At 32.3% G+C, this 19592-nt stretch overlaps 3 protein-coding genes and 1 non-coding gene across 6 annotated transcripts; 1 reads left to right on the top strand and 3 right to left on the bottom strand.

Annotated features, from left to right (window-relative positions):
• The first annotated feature begins 234 nt into the window (after positions 1-234).
• On the top strand, positions 235-3240 carry LOC114177378 (uncharacterized). The gene is made up of 7 exons (XM_028062697.2): positions 235-945; positions 1034-1183; positions 1358-1501; positions 1581-1664; positions 1740-1859; positions 1942-2453; positions 2549-3240. The coding sequence occupies exons 1-7, from the start codon at positions 453-455 to the stop codon at positions 3158-3160; spliced, it is 2115 nt and encodes a 704-aa protein (XP_027918498.1). The 5' UTR covers positions 235-452; the 3' UTR covers positions 3161-3240.
• Positions 3241-3302: 62 nt separating this feature from the next.
• On the bottom strand, positions 3303-3374 carry TRNAP-UGG (transfer RNA proline (anticodon UGG)). The gene has a single exon. It is a non-coding gene; the product is annotated as a tRNA-Pro (tRNA).
• A 2432-nt stretch (positions 3375-5806) lies between these two features.
• On the bottom strand, positions 5807-10183 carry LOC114177826 (uncharacterized). 3 transcript variants are annotated; one of them, XM_028063393.2, is made up of 2 exons: positions 10086-10183; positions 5807-9357 (listed from the first exon to the last, which is right to left on the bottom strand). In XM_028063393.2, exon 2 carries the CDS (start codon positions 9173-9175, stop codon positions 6191-6193), a length of 2985 nt encoding a protein of 994 aa, XP_027919194.2. In that variant the 5' UTR covers positions 9176-9357; positions 10086-10183; the 3' UTR covers positions 5807-6190. The 3 variants fall into 3 exon arrangements, with proteins under 3 accessions (XP_027919194.2, XP_027919196.2, XP_027919195.2); XM_028063395.2 differs by having other exon boundaries at positions 5807-9265; positions 10086-10167; XM_028063394.2 differs by lacking the exon at positions 10086-10183 and adding an exon at positions 10008-10031.
• Positions 10184-14944: 4761 nt separating this feature from the next.
• Positions 14945-17327, bottom strand: LOC114177342 (Tetratricopeptide repeat (TPR)-like superfamily protein). Its single transcript, XM_028062640.2, has one exon. It carries the CDS (start codon positions 16964-16966, stop codon positions 15104-15106), a length of 1863 nt encoding a protein of 620 aa, XP_027918441.2. The 5' UTR covers positions 16967-17327; the 3' UTR covers positions 14945-15103.
• Positions 17328-19592: the final 2265 nt, after the last annotated feature.

Genomic DNA, 19592 nt, shown 5'->3' with positions numbered 1-19592 from the left:
CAAAATATTTCCTCGTAAAAATGATAGAAAATAGTAGAAATACAAACGATTAAGCGCATATAATAAAAAAGTTATTATCCTGAATTGGGAAAAAGGAACATACGAAAGGTATATATAGTTGGAATCAAATCTACTTCAACACAAAGAAAATACTTAATACTTATCTTGCATAGAGAGAAAATACAAGTTAAGAAAATGTTAGAAAACCTCAGCATCAGTTTCTTTGCTGAGTTAATGTACTGAAAAATATAAAACTAATAATCTACCTGCACCACTTACTTGTTCATTCCACATTCTCATTTCCTTTTCGGATTCCACTTGTCTCATCTGTCATATAATTTCTTTGCTTCCTCCAACAGCTTACTCTAACATGCATGCAACATAATAATCTACAAAAGTGGTAGTATATAACACAATTTCACGTAAACCAAGAGTGCTCATGTTGTATCAAAATGGTGGAGATAGTTGAGATTGAAAGTTTGTTTAATTATGCGATGAAGGGGCAATGGAGAGAAGTGTTGGAAGCGTACAAGAACAACCATAGAGCATTGGAAGCTAAAGTCACAAAAGCTGAAGACACTGTGTTGCACATAGCTGTGTATGTGGGTCAAACCAATTTTTTGACGACCCTTCTTGAGAACATTAACCAAAATGTTTCTCTTGCTATCCTGAACATACCAAACTCGAAGGGAAACACTCCTTTGCATCTGGCAGCAGAGCTTGGGAATGTGGACATTTGCAACACCATAGCCAAAAGAGACCCCAACCTCATTTTCTGTCAAAATTTTGAAGGTGAGACCCCTCTTTTCTTGGCAGCAATTCATGGTTCCAAAGATGCATTTTTCTGTCTCCATGCTCACCTACAAAATAAACATGATTACTCGCCATGTATTAAGACCAACGGGGACACAATTCTTCACTCTACCATCTCCAATGAATACTTTGGTTAGTGTCACTGTCCTATATATGGTGCAATATATTTTCTGCTAAAATTGTTTCAGATTTAATGTATTCAGTTTGATGTATTTTGTAGGTTTGGCACTTCAAATAATTCGATTGTATCCAAATCTTGCTGATGCTGTTAACCAGGATGGCTATTCTCCTCTTCATATTCTTGCTCTGAAGCCTAATTGTTTCAGAAGCAGCACATGGATGGAGTTCATGGATCGAATGATCTATAATTGTAAGAAACTTCACACCAATTTCCTAGTTTAGCAACATTTTCTTTATATTTATACTTTGATTTTTAATTTTTAGAGTAATTGTTTTTAAAATTATTTATAAAGGGACTTTTAATTAGATGACAAGGTAAAATTAAATGACAAACTGGCACTCTTCTGAGAAACGGTTATTGCAGGTTTGCTTGTTGATGAGCTGAAGGAAGAGACAGAAGATGACCAAAGTAGTAATAAAGGAGGCACACAGATTTTGAACTATCCAATGAACTACCAAACATGCTTCGGCATCTTATATTTGTTGAAGAATGCTGTTAAAGTTATAAGTGCGTTATCCCTTTTTCATACTTTCAGTTTGCTTTACCCATTTAGTTATATATGAAACTCTTCGATCATACGTTACAGCAATCGGCACAAAGGATGGTAAAGCTGGAACTGATGATGGTGATGATGAAGAGAATCTCCAAAGATCATCCAGCACCAAATTCGGTAAAAACCATCATTTGTCCTTGTAAAACCATGATGTTAGTGCATTATTCATTACACATTCTATGTTCTGCACAGTGCAAGAAGGAGCAGAGAAAGAGAAAGAAAAGAAACTACACCGATTTCCTCCAAATTGGGAAGTGTTCATCCGGTTTCTAATCATTCTGATGAAGGCCTTTCTAATACTTTTTGGTGTGGGTAAGTACATGCACATGCACATGTACATCACCACATATCATTTATATGTAATCTGCTAACTAATTAATTAAACGTGTAACAGGAGCATCTTGGATAGACAAAATCCAACGAAGGAAGGAGAAACACATGTGGGCTAAGAAAGTGATGGATGAGTTGATTGAGCGAGCTTCTATGTACAAGTATGACTGCACTGAAAACAGTTCCTTTGTTCTTGGGCGTGACAGTGATATTGAAAACAAAGATAATCAGAAGAAAAAAGGAATTGCTGAGAAAAGGAAAAGGGTATCACCAATTCTAATTGCTGCAAAGATGGGAGTGAATGAAATGGTGGAAAAGATTCTAGATACCTTCCCTGTGGCTATCCATGATGTGGATTCCGACAACAAGAATGTTGTTCTTTTAGCCATAGAAAACAGACAACCTCGTGTCTACAAGCTGCTCACAAAGAGGAATCTGGTAAAGGAAAGTGCATTTCGTCACATAGACAACCAAGGTAACAGCGCATTGCACCTCGCTGCCACGTATAAGGAACATAGACCCTGGCGTGTCCCTGGTGCTGCCATGCAGATGCAGTGGGAGTATAAGTGGTACAAGGTACATGTTCTTGGTTTCAATCATCATAGTTTTAGAATGTTAACGAGTGTGTAATAGGTTTGTTAACATTGCTCATGATTTTTGTGGCATTTCAGCTTGTTAAGAATTCTATGCCACCAAATTTCTACGCACGTTACAACAACAAGGGGCAAACGGCTAAACAGGTTTTCATCAACAGTCACGAAATGCTTGTGAAAGAGGGAAGGAAATGGCTGTCGAAAACCTCAGACTCGTGCACACTAGTTGCAGCACTAGTTGCAACAGTGGCATTCACAACCTCAACAGCAATACCAGGGGGTACGAATGATGACTCTGGTGAGCCAGTGTTGAATGGAAAACCTGGTTTCAAAGTGTTTGCTTTGGCATCACTTGTGGCACTGTGTTCCTCGGTGACAGCACTTGTTTTGTTTCTTTCGATTCTGACATCTCGGTTCCAGGAAAAGGATGTTGCGATGCACTTGCCTAAGAAGCTTCTCCTGGGAATGACTTCACTGTGGACATCGATAACATCAATATTGGTTTCGTTCTGTGCAGGACACTACTTTATCATTGAAGAAGGAATGAAATCTTCGGTTTATCTCATCTATGGTATCACATGTTTGCCGGTAACATTTTTTGTGTTGGTTCAACTCCCTCTTTACTTGGATCTCACGTTGGGCATATTTCGGAAGGTTCCTCAACGCGTTTATAAGGTCTTTTCCCATTAGTTGCTTTTTAAGCTTTTCTTATTTCTACTTCTTTTGTTACTCTTAATCAACCCTTAAATGGAAACCCTATTTTGTTTGGACTTTTTACGTTTATTCAGCTTGTCAAGTTTATAAAAAGTTATAAGACAAAAAAAGAACATATGGGGCATTCCGAGAATCGAACTCGGGACCTCTCGCACCCAAAGCGAGAATCATACCACTAGACCAAATGCCCTCTACTAAACATAGTTAATGTTTACAGTACAATACTAAATTAAGTCCCATTGAGACTAGATTCCTTTTTTCTTGCACGGTTTTTCTTAAGTTACATAATAATCTATAACGTGACTCTGATTCCACGAGTCTTTTAAGTTTTAACATAATAAAAATTGAACATGAATATTTTTCACTCTATATAGATCATCCTTACAATCTGTGGATGCATAATGTCTTAATTGGGCCGATAAAAAAAAAATCTTAATTTTTTTATCTTGAGATGTCTGATTCTGCAAACATGTTTTTTAGATATGTAATATTTAAACTTTATTTCTGATTCTATCACGATCACCAAAGGTTTTAAATAGAACTTGTCCAATTGTATTATTAAAAAAAAAAAAAATCATCTCAGTGAATGGTGGTAAAGATGAACAACCATTAATAATTAGTATTTTATCAATTAATGTAACATGTTTTTAAGAACAATTAGGAGTGGTAAAAAAAATTGGATTGGAACATACCAGCTTGTGTAGTCGATACAAGCTGGGAAGTCTTAACCAAACTTTGAAGAAAATTAAATTGCGAGTCAACTTGTCAGTTTTTACTAATTTTTCGTATAACTAATTAATTAATGTTTCTAGTTATATAAATATAGAGATTTATGAATTAAATGATTTCTTTATAAATAATAATTAAAATTTAATTAGTAATTGTTTATGATTTATATTATTATTTTACCACATGCTTACATTAATTAAACAATATAATATGAATATGGTAATAATTTAAATTATGGATTTTTTTAGTTATAAATTTTAATATTTTACACATAAAACATAAAAATTAAAGAAAAATGTAGGCAGCTTAGGCAAGTTAGTCAAGATAGGTTGAAAAACTCAATATTATTTGATTCATCCAGATTAATATAGGATTGACATGTAATATCTAACCATTTTTATCACTCATAATTTAAAAATGACAATACAGACTAATTTGCTTCACTTAAGTGTTTTATCGAAAAAATAAATTATTTAAATATATTATCACATATTTAAATAAGTTGTTTATGTTTTATCATTTATAGATAACAAATAATATTTATTAGATTAAATATTTTTCGATATCAAACTATTCTTAAAAAGTTACATTGCATCTTTAAACGAAAATTCTCATCAAACAGTGCGTGAAATATTTTAATCCGATAAACTGAGTTTTATTATGAACTATAATATAATCTTCATATACTTAAAAAACATTTTATATAATTTTTATAAAGTATAAAAATAAAAAATATATTAAATTTAATATATAAAAAACATAATTTTTAAAAATAAAAAATATATTTAACCCAAAATTGTTTGAGCTTATTCCTCGATTTATTGGAGTGGGAATAAGTCTTATTCCAAAAGAAAATCATTATTTTTGCTAATCTGGTATTGATGCCCACATGGGGGTGGTTTGTAGTAAACAGTAAATAGTTGTAGATTGTAACTAACATGGCGTGATGCACTGTTGTTAAAGGGCATGCAACATTCGTGAGAGGATAAAATAAATCAATAAGGAAATATAAATTATAAACAATATTATTAATATATTATATTATAAGTTATAATTACTTAAAACAAATAAAAAATTAATTAAAGAATTTTGTAGACCAGTTAGGTATTTTCCGTCCTTTGTCCATGCAGATTATGCAAGAAGGACTTCAGGGGAAACTTTAAAGATACGGTTGAACACACTGATAACAAAATAAAATAGGTTTAAATATGTTTATTATATCTTCAAAATTTACTGAAATTATCTCCAACAAATTTGAAATGTTGTTATACCTAATATTAATAAATATATTAATTTAATTTAATAGTAATTCAAAAGTCTAAGAGTAGATAACAGGACCAAAATAACATTTATTTACATATTGGATTCAAACACATTAAGACTCTGGAGATATCTATTCTATTAAGGACCAATTTTAGAAATATCATAAACTCATTTAACCTAAAATAATATAAAAAAAAAAGTGTTATAAAAGATAAGGTGTTCAAAAGAGTAGATTAGAAAGTGTAATTTCTTTCAAATGAAATGAATAATATTATTTTCATAAATTAAAGTTAATAATGCTAAAAGAGTGTGGATGTTGCATGTTGTATTAATTGTCAGGCTGATGGGATCAAATCAAAATAGAATTGTGAAAATTAAAGTGCTCTAACACTAAATGTTGAATTCAAGCACAGAGTACTGTGCAAGAACCAACTTGCAATGGCAGTTCTGCATATCTCTTTAGGAATGTCCAGAGATATATTATACACTAACCGAGAAGAGATCCATTGTGTAGAGCATCATCCAAAGACGGAGACAAAGTCTCACAATGTTAAGACTATTTCCTGCATTTGATTTGCTTTCTCATGTACATTATATATACTTAAAATCATTTGTTGAGAAACGCAGAAAGACAGGGAAGGAGATAAGTGTTATATTTGCAATGCCCATGGCTGTAAGTTCCTCCATAGTACCTTAGGAAATTCAGTGACATACATACAAGGCAGAATGTGATTCTTCTGCAGCTAAAAAGACATCTAACTTAGGGATGAAGAAAAGATGGCATGACTTCTACATGTAAAGAAAAAGAGAGTGCACCGATATGAAGTAAGTTCTTTGAGTTCTTTGGTAAACCTCACTTGTTAGTCATTCGCAGCCTACCACTAACAACTCACTAACAATAACAAAATGTTACCACACATCTTAACGGTGCGTCATATCATACCCTACTGCACTAGGTTTATCTAATCTAATTAAAAGAAAACAGTTTCCACTTTTTCAATCACCCACGATCTTTCATCTAGAGCCATAATAATGTGTTGGTAGCGCACCGGGATCAAGTTCCCAGAAATCTCTCAGATGGCCATGCTCTTCTGTCAGTTTGAAAGCTGGGATTTGGTGGGAGAACCTAAGCAACTCTTTTCTTGGTATTCTCAGCTTGACAGATGATCCTTCATTTGATTTGCCCTTGAAAACGGAACTAAACCCACTAACAAACTCCAGAACTAAAACATTAATGAACAAACCAGTTTCTTCGATGACTTCCACTATGTCATACTCCCAATTTTTCAACTCAGAAGACTTCATTTTATTTGTCCATTTTCTATATAACGCCCAAACTTCACCTTTCCTCGGAAAGATCGCATATCTTGTACTCTTTCCAACAGATTCAGCATGCACTTGATGTGAAACGGAAGAGGTGGTACTAAAAATACTGAGAAACTCATCTGTTTTCTTAACTTTATATCGACCGCATGAAATAAGCACACCCATATCTTTGTCCTCCCATTCAGTGGCATTCTCTGGTAGCCGGTAGCAAGTAAGCCAGGAAACGTGCAATTCAAGATCAGGACTAGTCACAATCTTATTAATACGACCGTAATATTTAGGCAATCCATCCTCGTCACTGTAAAATGCCCAAATTTGACCAATCTGAAACTTCTCAAGGGATCTCCCAGCGTCAAAATTAAAGAAATGGGTATCTGGAATTTCAATTGTTTCTGGTGCCAGAGGAGCACAACAATCAGTGTTGCCATTAACATCGGGAGTGGACCTACCTCCCTCAGACATCAGGGATTCTGATCTATCCGAAGTGCCTGTATTCTCACAGACAGATGAGCCATGACCAACCATCTCTGCAAAATGTTCTGGTAAAGCTCCGGGATCAAGTTCATAAGATCCTGAGGGTACACCAGCCCTTTCCACACCGGTCATTTTGAAAGATGGAACCCTGTGAGAGAATCTAAATAACTCCAGTGGTGGAATTTGAAATGAACTTTTAGATTCCTTTATATTTTGAAGGAAGATACTTACAAAACCTTTCAACTTAGTCAAGAAAACAACATATACACCCTCATCTTCAACATAATCTGTCAAGATTTCAACAAACTCATATTCATACGGCTGGTGAGATTTCGCATCTATGTACCAATTAATATCCCAATTTTTAAAAAGGGCCCAAGTTTCTCCCTTTCTAGGATACACTTTAAAAGAAGTACGGCTAATTTTTTCACACAAAACCAGATGAGAAAACATCAGATGATCTTCCGTGACGTCAGTGTCGCCAAGTTTATATTTCCCACAAGAAACAGGCAATTCCTCGTTCACCCAGTTGATTTCATCCTTCCAGCCCGGATGTGGTTCGAACCATGTTAACTGCAGTTTGAATCCAGGAGATAGAACTTTCCTGATTAAAGCATAGAACCTAGGCATACCTTCTGCTGTGTCATAAACAGCCCAAATCTGCCCAGCAGCAAAACATTCTTTTCTCTTGTCCTTCTCAAAATCACTGAACTCTGCATCAGGGAAGGCATAAACATTTGGTTGATTTGATACTTTGGAGGTTGAACCTGGAGGATGCTCTGAGGTTTCATCCACCTGCTTTGCCCCTCCCACCACATCTTTTCCTTTATCTTTTCCCTTAAATGTGTTAGTTTCCTCATTTCTTCCCGAATACAGGTGCTTTTTCTGATTTACTTCTTTGTGAGCAGCAGCATTTACTTCTTTGGGAGCAGTAGCATGCTGTTTCTGATTTACTTCTTTGTGAGCAGCAGCATGCTGTTTCTGATTTACTTCTTTGTGCGCAGCAGCTAAACCATTATGGTCATTCATTTTACTTTTCTCACCATGACCGTCACCATCACCGCATCTTTCAGAGAAACCATCATCAATGTTGTTCAAATGCTCCTTGTAGGAGACCTGATGCCTTTTCCGGGTAGATCTCCGTAGATGCCCTTCTCTAGTAGTTGAATTGTTTTCTACACTGGAATAACCATCCTTTCCAGCAACTCTATCTTCTTCAGAATCACTGTGGATCAAAGGATCAGAACTTTCACTGGATTCTGCCACCTGCTTCCTTTTTCTCTTTCGAGAAACACTAGCAGGTGCCATTTTAACAGATGACCCTATATTGGACTTCTCAGCATGTGAATTGCTTTGAGATCCAACACCTACCTTAAAAGCACCATGATTCAAACCGCCTCTCTGTTGGGTTGAATTAGTTGCCGGGGATGACCTTATATTGGACTTCTCAGCATGTGAATTGCTTTGAGATTCAGCACCTACTTTGAAAGCACCATGATTCAAACCACCTTTCTGCGGGTCAGAAGCTTGCTGAGTTGAATTAGTTGCTGGAGATGGTGTACCTCGTTTTCCCACTTCATATGCAACAAAGGGCCTTTTACAATGTTGGCAGCGAAGAGATTTATCTAAAATTTCTTTGTAATATTGATACTTAACAGAACAAAATGGGCAGACTGTCCAAAATGTAGCTCGTGCACCATTTTGCTGCTGCTGCTGCTGAGAAGTTGAGCTTGTAAAGTTGGACTTAGCATTCCTCCACGCAGTAGTATTATAATGTGATGTAGCAGGTTTGTTCATCGGAACTCTACGCTTCATGTCAAAAACATTACGTTTTTCACGGTCCAGAAGTACTCTTTGAGCTTCCCCAATCAGCTTAAATGCAGCTTCAGCACCAGCAAACTTGTTTTTGTCAGGATGGAGTTGGAGGGCGAACTTTCTATATTGCTTCTTAATTAGTGCATCAACAGCTGTCTGTTCAACCTGAAGAATTTCATACCAATCTATTTCATTACCATACAATTTCTTCTCAGCACAGCAGTGCACATCACAAACAACAAGCATTTGAGCAATATTTTCCAGATCGGGGTACAGCTGCTGAGCCTTAAGAGCAATTTTACGAGCCCCCGCAAAATCCCTGTTTTCCATCTTCTTTTCAGCAATATCCTTGGCCCTTAAGGCCTCTTCTTTATTGCAGTCCATCAAAAATCCACATCCCAGAACCTTTTAGTGGGTGTTGGGGCCAAGCGAAATGGCCAAAAAAAGAATATCCAATCCAACTTTTAGAAGCAGCTAGACCAATATCAAAACACAGAGAGTGAGTAAACCTTCCAACATCCCACCAGTTCCCCAATCAATAAATAGATGCCAAATTCATATTCACCCTGCATAGTTTTAATAACTTGCAACAATTAGCCTAAATCACTGATGCTGAAGTATGTAGATTACTCTTGAAATGTAGGATCATTGATGTTCAAAACAAATATATAAAAATAATAGCAACGCAGGTAGCAAGTATATATTATATATGTTTTGGATCGTTGATTCCATTAGAACAAGAGCAGTACAATACAATAAAACCAACATCACAAACTGTATATGATCACGTCTGTATGCTGTATGTGAACTTTAATCAGACACAAAACAAGCATAATATCTACAGAATATCAGGGCGTGCAGAAAACCAAACCACCGTTTAAAATGTCTGAATTCAACAACAACATCAAAAGGCGATCAAAAGAGTAAAGACCCTTCAACATCACAACGGAGTCAAAACATGCAAGGAAAGAAAAGCATTCACCAATAAACTCCAAAACCATGACATATTCAAATAATAGGTAAAACCCTAACTATTTTGGAAAAATGGAAGGAAAAAGATTTAGAGAAATGATTTAAAAAGAAAAAATGGAAGCAACCGTTACTCTTAAACGAATACATTAGTTTTCAACTTGAGGTCAGGGAATGGTCTTAACAATTTGAACATGCATTAACATAATTACAAAGGGGACAATGAAATGAATGCAAAATAAAATACCTTAAAGCATTAACTGAAAAACAAAGGGAAAAAATAAAAAAGGGATTGCAAAAGGTTAGGCAATGGAGTTGAACGGACCTTCGGAGGAAGGGAAAGGAAACGAAAGGGCGATGACTTCTCACTTCTGAAAGTGACAGAGAAAATCAGGGAGACATGGGCACCCTCGTAAATAATCACAATGTTGTGGGCCTTCAATTTCGATTTTTCAAGTCCAACCCAACATTTTCTAACCCGATCCAGCTAAAAAATAGTTTTTTTAAGTTTGAAATTTATTTTTTTAAAGCTAGATATTTCTGTAATTTTAGGTGAAATTGATTTATACGACTTAAAATATAAAATGGTCATTTCAGGTCTCGTACATTTTTTAAAATTTTAATTATTTTTTTTTTCAAATAAAAGATAGTCCTTCTTGATTCCATTAATAATTGAAAGGTAAACACAATTAAAATTTGTCACAAAAATAACGTGTTTTAAAATTTTAAAATACATTTTCCTACATAAAATCACAGCTTCTAATCTTTATTATAATTAAAAATAAAAAATAATCTTTCAATATTTTTCAACAATATCTTCAGAATCAATACTTTCTTCTTTTTCATTGTTAAACTTTATTCATCTTTTAATTTCATTATCTTTATTAATAAGATATTTTGTTATTATTTTATTTCCTAATATAAATGGTATATTAGAAATAAATATCTACTTATTTATTATAAAATATTAACTTTCAAATTTTTAATTAAATAAGTTAAAGAATGGGATGATTCATTGTCTATGAGTACGTACTATTTATAGACATAAGAAAAAAAGAATGAAATCATTAAAGAAACTCAATCATGATTTTAAAGTTAATAACTTATATTGATAATTCTGGATTTTATAGATTCACATAGTTTTGATTAACATTGTGAAGATACATGATTTTGGCTACAAATTGTGACAAACATTTATGAAGGGGAGCTAATGGAAAAATCCAACATAGTCCAACCTCCCTTTCCGGAGTGGGACTTATATATTTGTTATATAACTTCTCTTAATTGTTTAATGTAAATTTATCTAGACTTTAAAACTTTTTATGTTGCACTATTAAAGTATAGTTCGTCCATTTTGAAGGTCTGCAATTCTTCAAAAGGATAAATGTTTACTCAAGCAGAATGTTACTTGATTGTACTGATTTGCACTATGTTGTTACATTTGCCTAATTTGGTCAAAAGACAGAAGGAAAAAACATCAAATGAAGCTAAGTTTAAAGTTATTCTTTTAAACATTTTGGTCATAACTTATAATTATAGTATATATGTTGTAATAATGGGAAGTAATTCGACTACAATATCATGAAATGCCCCACATAACTTTAATAATGTTAGGACATACATAAATTTGTTTTGTTTGAACTGGTTTAAATTTGAATAAATATATAGTATTAATCAAACGTAAATATGTGAATGAACATTTTAAATATGCATGAGATTAGGACCTATTATAGTATAGCGTTCTAGTCTTGATATCATACCTAATTTAAGAAATTGTGATTTGTTTAATATTTTATAAACAGAAATTGCCTTGATTTGTGGAAAGAAAATGTGTGGTGGTTTAAAGAATAATGATGACAAATAAATTCATCATTGTGTGTTGTTAGATTAAAATATTAAAAGATGTCTTCATTATATTGAATGCATTGAATGTAAGAAACAAAAAGGGAACAGCATTTATAATAGTTATCATTGTTTAACAGTTGTCTAGGTCAAAAAGCAAAATATTACAGCTAGCAAGACAAAATCTCATTCTATTATAACAGAGGGAGAAGAATCAAAACAGAAATATATTCTATTATAATATTATAATATGTGTATTGTCCAAACTCATTTGTTTTAACAAAAAACTTCTATACTAATTGGGTACATGGGAATGCACATATTTATCCGTCTCTATTTGTATATCCGTCATAATACCTATCCATATTCTATCGCTATTTTCGTTTAAATTATTAAAATATTTATAATATATTAACTAATCATATATATATATATATATATATATATATATATATATCAATTTGTTTTATTTCTTTTAAATGTTTGGTTTGTGATGAAATTCATTCACATCTCTAAAACATTTTTTCTCTTATCACAATCTTTGTGCAATTATGTTCAAATTATATATATCAATTAAATATTTTTTATTTATCATAATTTAGTATTTTTACTTTTTTTTATTTATTGTACAACTTATTTTCACATGAAAATGTTTAACAACATAAACATTTCATTTTCATTTTCCTAGATAATATAAAAAACTTATATTTGTTTTACTTTATTATTATTATTATTACTAATATTTGTTTCATTTGAAGAGTTTTTTGTTTAGCTAAAATATGTTTCATCATCTCTCTATTGTTTGACCAAGTTTGTATTTGAAAAGTTTTCTTATATTTTTAAGGTCTTTTTCATCTTATTATACCTTTAGCAACACATTTGTTTTTCATTTGATATTTTTTTAATATTTTTATTTGTTGTTCACTTTTATTATGTGAAATACTATTTTGATATTTTTTATATAATTATTTTTATTTTTTAACTCATTATGATACTTGTAATTTTATCACTATACTTTTATAAATAAATTTTATTTACTATAATACAATAATTTAATGTAATTGTTATAAATATCTTTTATCACTATTAAACATATATTGTAGTTCAAAAGATGAAAGATGTATATTAAATTTTAATTATTAATTTAATCTTTATTTTTTGCATGCTTTTTATCAACTGATGTATTAATAATTTTTATTAGTGTAAAAAAAGAAAGATTTGATTAGAATTAAAAAAATTGAAGGAGACATACGTTTCAAAAAATTAATTTAAATATTTGTTTTTGTTTTATATATATTTTTAAATATTTTTAAATTTTATCAATTATGTAACATTAACGTTTGAAAATTTAATAAATATTTTGACACTTATAAAATTTTATTTGGCATTTCAATTTGAAATGTATATAATTATAATTTTTCTAAATATTTGATATTGAAAAAACAATAATACTCTTATTTTAATATTAAATATTTGATAATATTATGTTTCTTTTACAGTAATTTTTATTATTTTATAAAATTAATTAAACAATATCGGATCTGAGTACAGATGAGACAAAAAAATTTAATACATATTATATTTAAATATATGAATGAATTTAATATATGAATGATGATGGTTTTTTTCTAAAGATTATTATATGATAATGAAACTCATTGGTCCAAACCATCTTTTTATCGATACTAGAGAATGTATACCATGTTGGACGTGGGTATAAATAGACAAACTTTGTAAGAAATATTCTTGGAAACATTTTCTGTACCAGGTTGGGAATTACTCACAAAAAGTATTCATGAAAAACACATTTACTACAAGTATATTATTCATGGATTTGTTATCGAGAAAAATTGGTGAAACCCACAAATCTTAAGTGTTTCTCACAAATTTTAACCAAAGAAAATTGTGAATGTAGTGTTAGTTTATTAAGTAACTTAATAAAAAAAATATTTTTCTCTCTCAATTGTTCGTCTCATCCTCTATCCAATGCATTTATTTAGATCCCCAATGTAATTTTTATTTTATTACAACCTTTACTGTACATTTTTCTCTATTTTTTATATGATGTATTGCATTTTAGAAAATGAAAATCTAAATTTTATTAAATTAAATAATTTTTAAGGCACATTTGATTATTTATGTTTATTTTTAATATTTTTTCAGATGAGAATGTCTTAGTACCATTTTGAGAGTTTAATTTTGTAAACTTTTAGCTTATTATATAAGGTAGAATATTTAGCATCACTTTTATGTTTGTTCATAGTTTCATTCCATTTTAAGAATTATTTTTTAAGATTATTTTATTTTATTTTTCAACTGCAGCTCATTAAATATGGACTAAGTTTACTCAAATCCTTGATATACTCTCTATTTCAACATTTTAATATTATATATAGTGTAATTTTTATGAAATTTCAACTATTTGCAGTTTTTTACTTGTTCTACAATTACCTGACATTTATGCGACCGTTATTTAGTACTCTATTTTAATATTTATTAATAAATATTAATTTTCCCCTGAAATTTATTACTGAAAAAAATTGTGTCTTTTAACCGCTGTTTGTTTCTTTATTTATTTTGATAAATAAAGAAAATTTATTTAGCAAAATCAATAATTTTGATATTTTGATTTCAGAGAAGGTGAATCAATTGTTCTATTTAGCCTTTTTCATGTTTAGATTTTTTGTTCCATTGTCTTTTGAGAATTGTTTTTAAGCAAGCACTTTAGGAACCAAATCTAACGAGGAGTACATATCTCGTTCCTTTTATGGACACTTACAATAAAAAGGCATCCTTCCTCAGTGTTATTCTATAATAAAGAATTTAATGGTCAATTCTTTTCCTGATATTAAAATTCTATAATGCCATCTTATTTTTATTTAAATGACGTTGATTATTTTTTATTTAACTTTTTAAAACATAGAATTATAAAAATAAAGAGTTTTTAAGTGAACTTTTAACAACAAATTTTTTTATATTTTTTAAATCTTGATTTTTGAGTATACCTATAGTTGACTGACAAACACAAGGTGTTTATAACACTCACTACTATTTGTTGAAATCAACTAGAAATATAGAGGCAATATACTTTAGCCAATAATTAAAATAAATAATTTTTTAATAATTAAATTTTAACAATTTTATTTTATCATTGAGATATCATTTTTTAAATAATTTCTCATTTTTTTTATTTCTTTATATTTCAAAACTTCTTAAAAAATATCACATTAGGTTATAAGAGAATAGGTTATAAGAGAATGTTATCCAAATTTAATTCTCAAAATATAATTCACCCATTTAAAAACGTGTTAAAAAGTGTGCTGTTAATATTGAATCAGGTGCTTTCATTCGTTGCCAAAGGCAAAGTCAGGGCGGGTCGTGCTTTATAATTTGAAAAAACTTACAAACTAATCTCAGGTGTCACCAAAGTTGACAATAAAAATTGTATATGAAAATATTTTAACTAGTTTATGAAGGTTCTCCAATACCAAAATGAATAGGTCATGATGCATGTCTCATTTCCAATTGAAGAAAGTGAAGTACCTTAGATATCTCAGCCATGAAAGGATACGCATTGTTTCCAGATACAAAAGAGGTCATTTCGTTTCTTATCTCAATCCAACTACTACCAACCACTTTCTTTACCCCCTGATCAACCATTGCCTTCCGAACTATCTCTGCATTCTTCCACTGCCCACTTGCACTATACAAATTTGACAACAACACATAACCAATCTCCTTTTCAGGCTCCAAGTTCTTTAGATATTCTCCCACTCGGCTTCCGGTTCCTAAATCTCCATGTGCATAACATGCTCCTAGTAGAACCTCCCATGAATTGCTCCTACTTTTGCTGCTCTTTGAATACTTCTTAGCTAAACTTCTTGCTTCTGCCACGTATCCACCGCGACCAAGCATATCCAACATGCATGCCACATGGTCCATTCCATGGGAAAGTCCAAATTCCAAACTCATGGATTGAAACAACTCAAAACCCTCGTTTATAAGCCCCAAATGGCTGCAAGTCATTAACAGCCCTGTGAAAGTTACTTCATCAGGTTTCACACCAGATGCCACCATTTCTCTGTACAAACCTATAGCCTCATTGGCCTTCCCATGCAGTCCAAATGCAAATAACATTGAATTCCAAGAAACCAAGTCCTTCTCAAGAAGGGCGTGAAATGAAAGCCGTGAACCTTCTATGTCCCCACATTTTGCATACATATTAACCAAGCTATTCCCAACATATAAATACTTGTCTAAACCATGACGAATGATGCAGCCATGGATCATTCTTCCATGAACCAGTATCGCTAAGCTGGCACAGGCATGAAGGACTGCTCCAGCTACTAGATCATCAAGCTGGACAGAGTTTTGTGTCATGTCTAAAAACATACTTAAAGCTAGCTCTCCATTCCCATTTCTCGTATACCCTGCAATCATAGAAGTCCAAGAAACAATATTTTTCTCAGGAGCTTGCTGGAAAGCAAGAAAAGCGTTATGGGTATCCCCTGATTTCATATGAGCGTCAATGATGGCATTCCAAGACACTTGATTAAAACATCCAAAGGAGTTAAACACCCTAATGGCATCATCATGACATTCTAATTTGGCATAAAAGCTTAAAATCGAGTTCTTTACCTCCATGGCAGAGCTCCAACCAGATTTTATCACAAAACCATGCACCATGCATCCGTATAACATCTCCATTGACTCAGCACAAGCGTTCACGAGAGCACTGAAAGTCCACTGATCTGGCTGACACAAACTCCCACACATCTCTTTAAACAAATGCAAGCACGCTTCAACTTCACCGCAACGAGCATGACCCGCAATCATTATATTCCAAGCAATCACAACCCTTTCAGGCATGCTGCGAAACAGTTCAGTAGCCGTGCCAAACTGATAAGAGTTGGCATAAGCAAACAGAAGTGAACACAATGTCACTTCATTACTATCACTCATCTCATCATGCACTTTTCTTGCATCATCAGGACGCAGACACTTGCCATACATGTCAATGAGCGAGTTAGCCACAGGAAGACAAGACAGGTAGCCTGATACAATTACCAAAGCATGTAGTGTTGCTCCAAAACGAAGATGGGATGCACCAGCGCATGCGTTTAAGGCTGCAGAGAAGGTGAAGTTGTCGAGTTTCAAATGGGAGACTCTCATGCTACCGAAGAGACTAAGACTCTGCTGGTAAAGTCCTAAGTTGGAATAGGCGGTTAGCATGGCATTCCATGCAACCAAGTCTTTGTGAGGTATTTCATCGAACAGTTTGCGAGCACGGCCGATTTTACCCGAACGAGCAAGTTCTACAATCTTGGATGTTGTGCGGAACAAATAAAAGCGCATGCCATTCATTCAGATTTTAGTTCTCTAAGAACTAAGCTTTGAAGCAGCTATGCCACAGCCACAATTGTATAGTAGCTACCTGAAAAATCTGAAACTGACTCTATGTGACAATTGTATGGGAGAACTAAAAAAAAAGAATTCTCACCTTTAGTAAAGAGATTTAATGGGAGAACTAGGAAAAAAAATTCAAGGACCTATAAAAATATTGAAAATAAATGTTCACCATTTCTTAATATCATCTAAATAGGGTACTTTGCACGCTAGCAACTTTTATAACACTTATATAATTTTTTTTCTATTTCTCCTTATCCAACTAGTTTGAATTTTTATGAATTATTATTCGATTTTCTCAAAGTTCAACATATTAACTACAATTAAAGTATCCGAAACGAAATAACTTAGCTAAACAAATATAATAGGAAAAATGTATAACTAACAGTCTTTTCTAGCACTTTATTCATTCAACTTATAAAATCCAAAAAGAGGGTCGTTAAATAAATAATAAATAATGCATATAAACAATGTGAAATTATACTATTATTATATCATAATATATATATATATATATATATATATATATGCATGTATGTGATAAGGTTGTTAATTATCTTATAATAATTTAATTAATTAATATTATAATCTCTCCAAACAGCATTAAATTAAATTAATTGTTTAAAAGAAAGCACATGCGTAATAAGGTGCTTAATAATAAAAACAAAATGAATTAAATTATTTCTTATAATAAGGTGTTTATCGGTACAGTTTGAATAATATGGAAAATGAAAAATTATGTAAGACTTTAAATTTTTTTTAATTTGTTATTTGTTATTCGATCCATCTCAAAATTTGTAACGTGGTTGGTTTTTCTCCGTCTAATTTTATATATAATAACATATTTATGTTAAGATATTAAGGATTTTTAATATTCCCACTCGATTTTATACCCTTTCCTTTTAATCCTAATGAGATAGTGCTACAAAAGATGGTTCGAATTCGACTGCTGGTACTATTTTTAGAAGGCAAATCTTTCCTGTATTCCCATGTTTTCTTACTGCACCCTCGTAATCAAGGTAACATCAAATTTGTCTTCCTCTTCTTCCCTTCCGTCCTCTCCCACAACACCTTCATATTTTCCCCCACCTCCACCTCCACTATATGATATCTTCTTTTTCCAACTCCAACTTCACCCTATCTTTCATTCCATCTCCATCTTCTTCTTCCATCACCACTTCCACCTTCACCCATCTACTTTTACCTACACCCTTAAACACATTCACTCACAAGTGTTCACTAAAACAAATGGAAATATCACTATATATATATAAAGTGTAAGGAAAAGATAAAAGACTTTGAAATGTAAATTTTGGATTCTACAATTCGTGTACATTTTGGATTGTACAATCCAAAATGTAAAGTTACATTATGAATTGTAAAATTTGTAATACAAAATTACAATTTGGAATGTAATTTTACATTACAGATTGTATAATCCGTAATATAAATTTTCATTACGAATTATACAATCCAAAATTATAATTACAATAGGATATGGTAAATAGAGAAATTTTTAAATGATATATTATTTTACCTTCAGAATTATTATTTGATCATGGATTTAGTTTGATCCCATGATTGTTTATTTTTCATGTGATGGTGAATGATAAATGTCTAGCATGAACTTTTCTGTGAGGTCCACTTTTATTTCATGCATTGGGTCCAATTAAAGTAAAAAGGCCCGAGGCCAACCCCTTGATCTTTCACTTTCAGAAAACCCCTTTAGTATTTTCACAAAACTTTTCACTTGAGTTTCCCCTCACTCATTCAAACCAGCTCACTCACTCTTGCTCTCATTGAATCATAATCTGAGCTAGGACACTGCAAGATCCTCCTCCAAACTAACTAAACGTGTTTTCCTCCATGTAAGTCGAACTAAGAACCTCTATTTTGTTTCCTTTCTTTTCACTTCCGAAGTTTTTGGTCTGATTCGAATCTGTGGACATAGACCTCACTATTTTCACCTTATGTTCTTGTTTATCATCTCTTTAAGTTGCATGCATGTTGTTGTACTCTTCTGTTTGGATTCGATTTTGTTGGGTTAGTCTCTATTAAGATAAAGGAAGCTAGGGTTTTTCAGGTTTTTAAAGTATCTTGTTTGATTTTTGATCTATTTCACATTTAAAATGCTTGGATGATGTTTGTGATTGTGTGAAGTATATTGTATGTGGTTTCTGCCTGAATTTCTGATGTTGCATGTAGGAGCACAAGAGAAACTACTATTCTCACTCAGGCGAGTATCCTTTAGCCTAAGTGAGAGTAGCAGAGAACTCTCCTTAGCCTTTGTGCGAGTTGTCGCTTTGAGAATTTTCGCCCAAGTGAGAGCAATCTCGCTTAAGCAAGGAAGTTTAGCTTAAGCGAGAACTCACATATGTGCACTGGACCTTTTGTTTGAGTTCTCGCTTAGGCAAAAAGATTCTAACTTAAGTGAGGGGACCCTATCACTTGAGTGAGACCTTTTAGCTTAAGCGAAAATGTGACAGACTAGTTTTAATACTTTGATTCCATTTGCGATTGGCTGAATTATTTTTAAAAGAATGAAGTATGTGACTATGCATGTATCATGGGATACTGTGAACTG

Source organism: Vigna unguiculata, chromosome 3 (genome assembly GCF_037176805.1).
Source record: "Vigna unguiculata cultivar grain cowpea cultivar isolate G323 ecotype 2 chromosome 3, ASM3717680v1, whole genome shotgun sequence".
Lineage (NCBI taxonomy): Eukaryota > Viridiplantae > Streptophyta > Magnoliopsida > Fabales > Fabaceae > Vigna > Vigna unguiculata.
The sequence above is the reverse complement of the archived record's forward strand: the minus strand, read 5'-3'. Positions and strand labels throughout refer to the sequence as shown.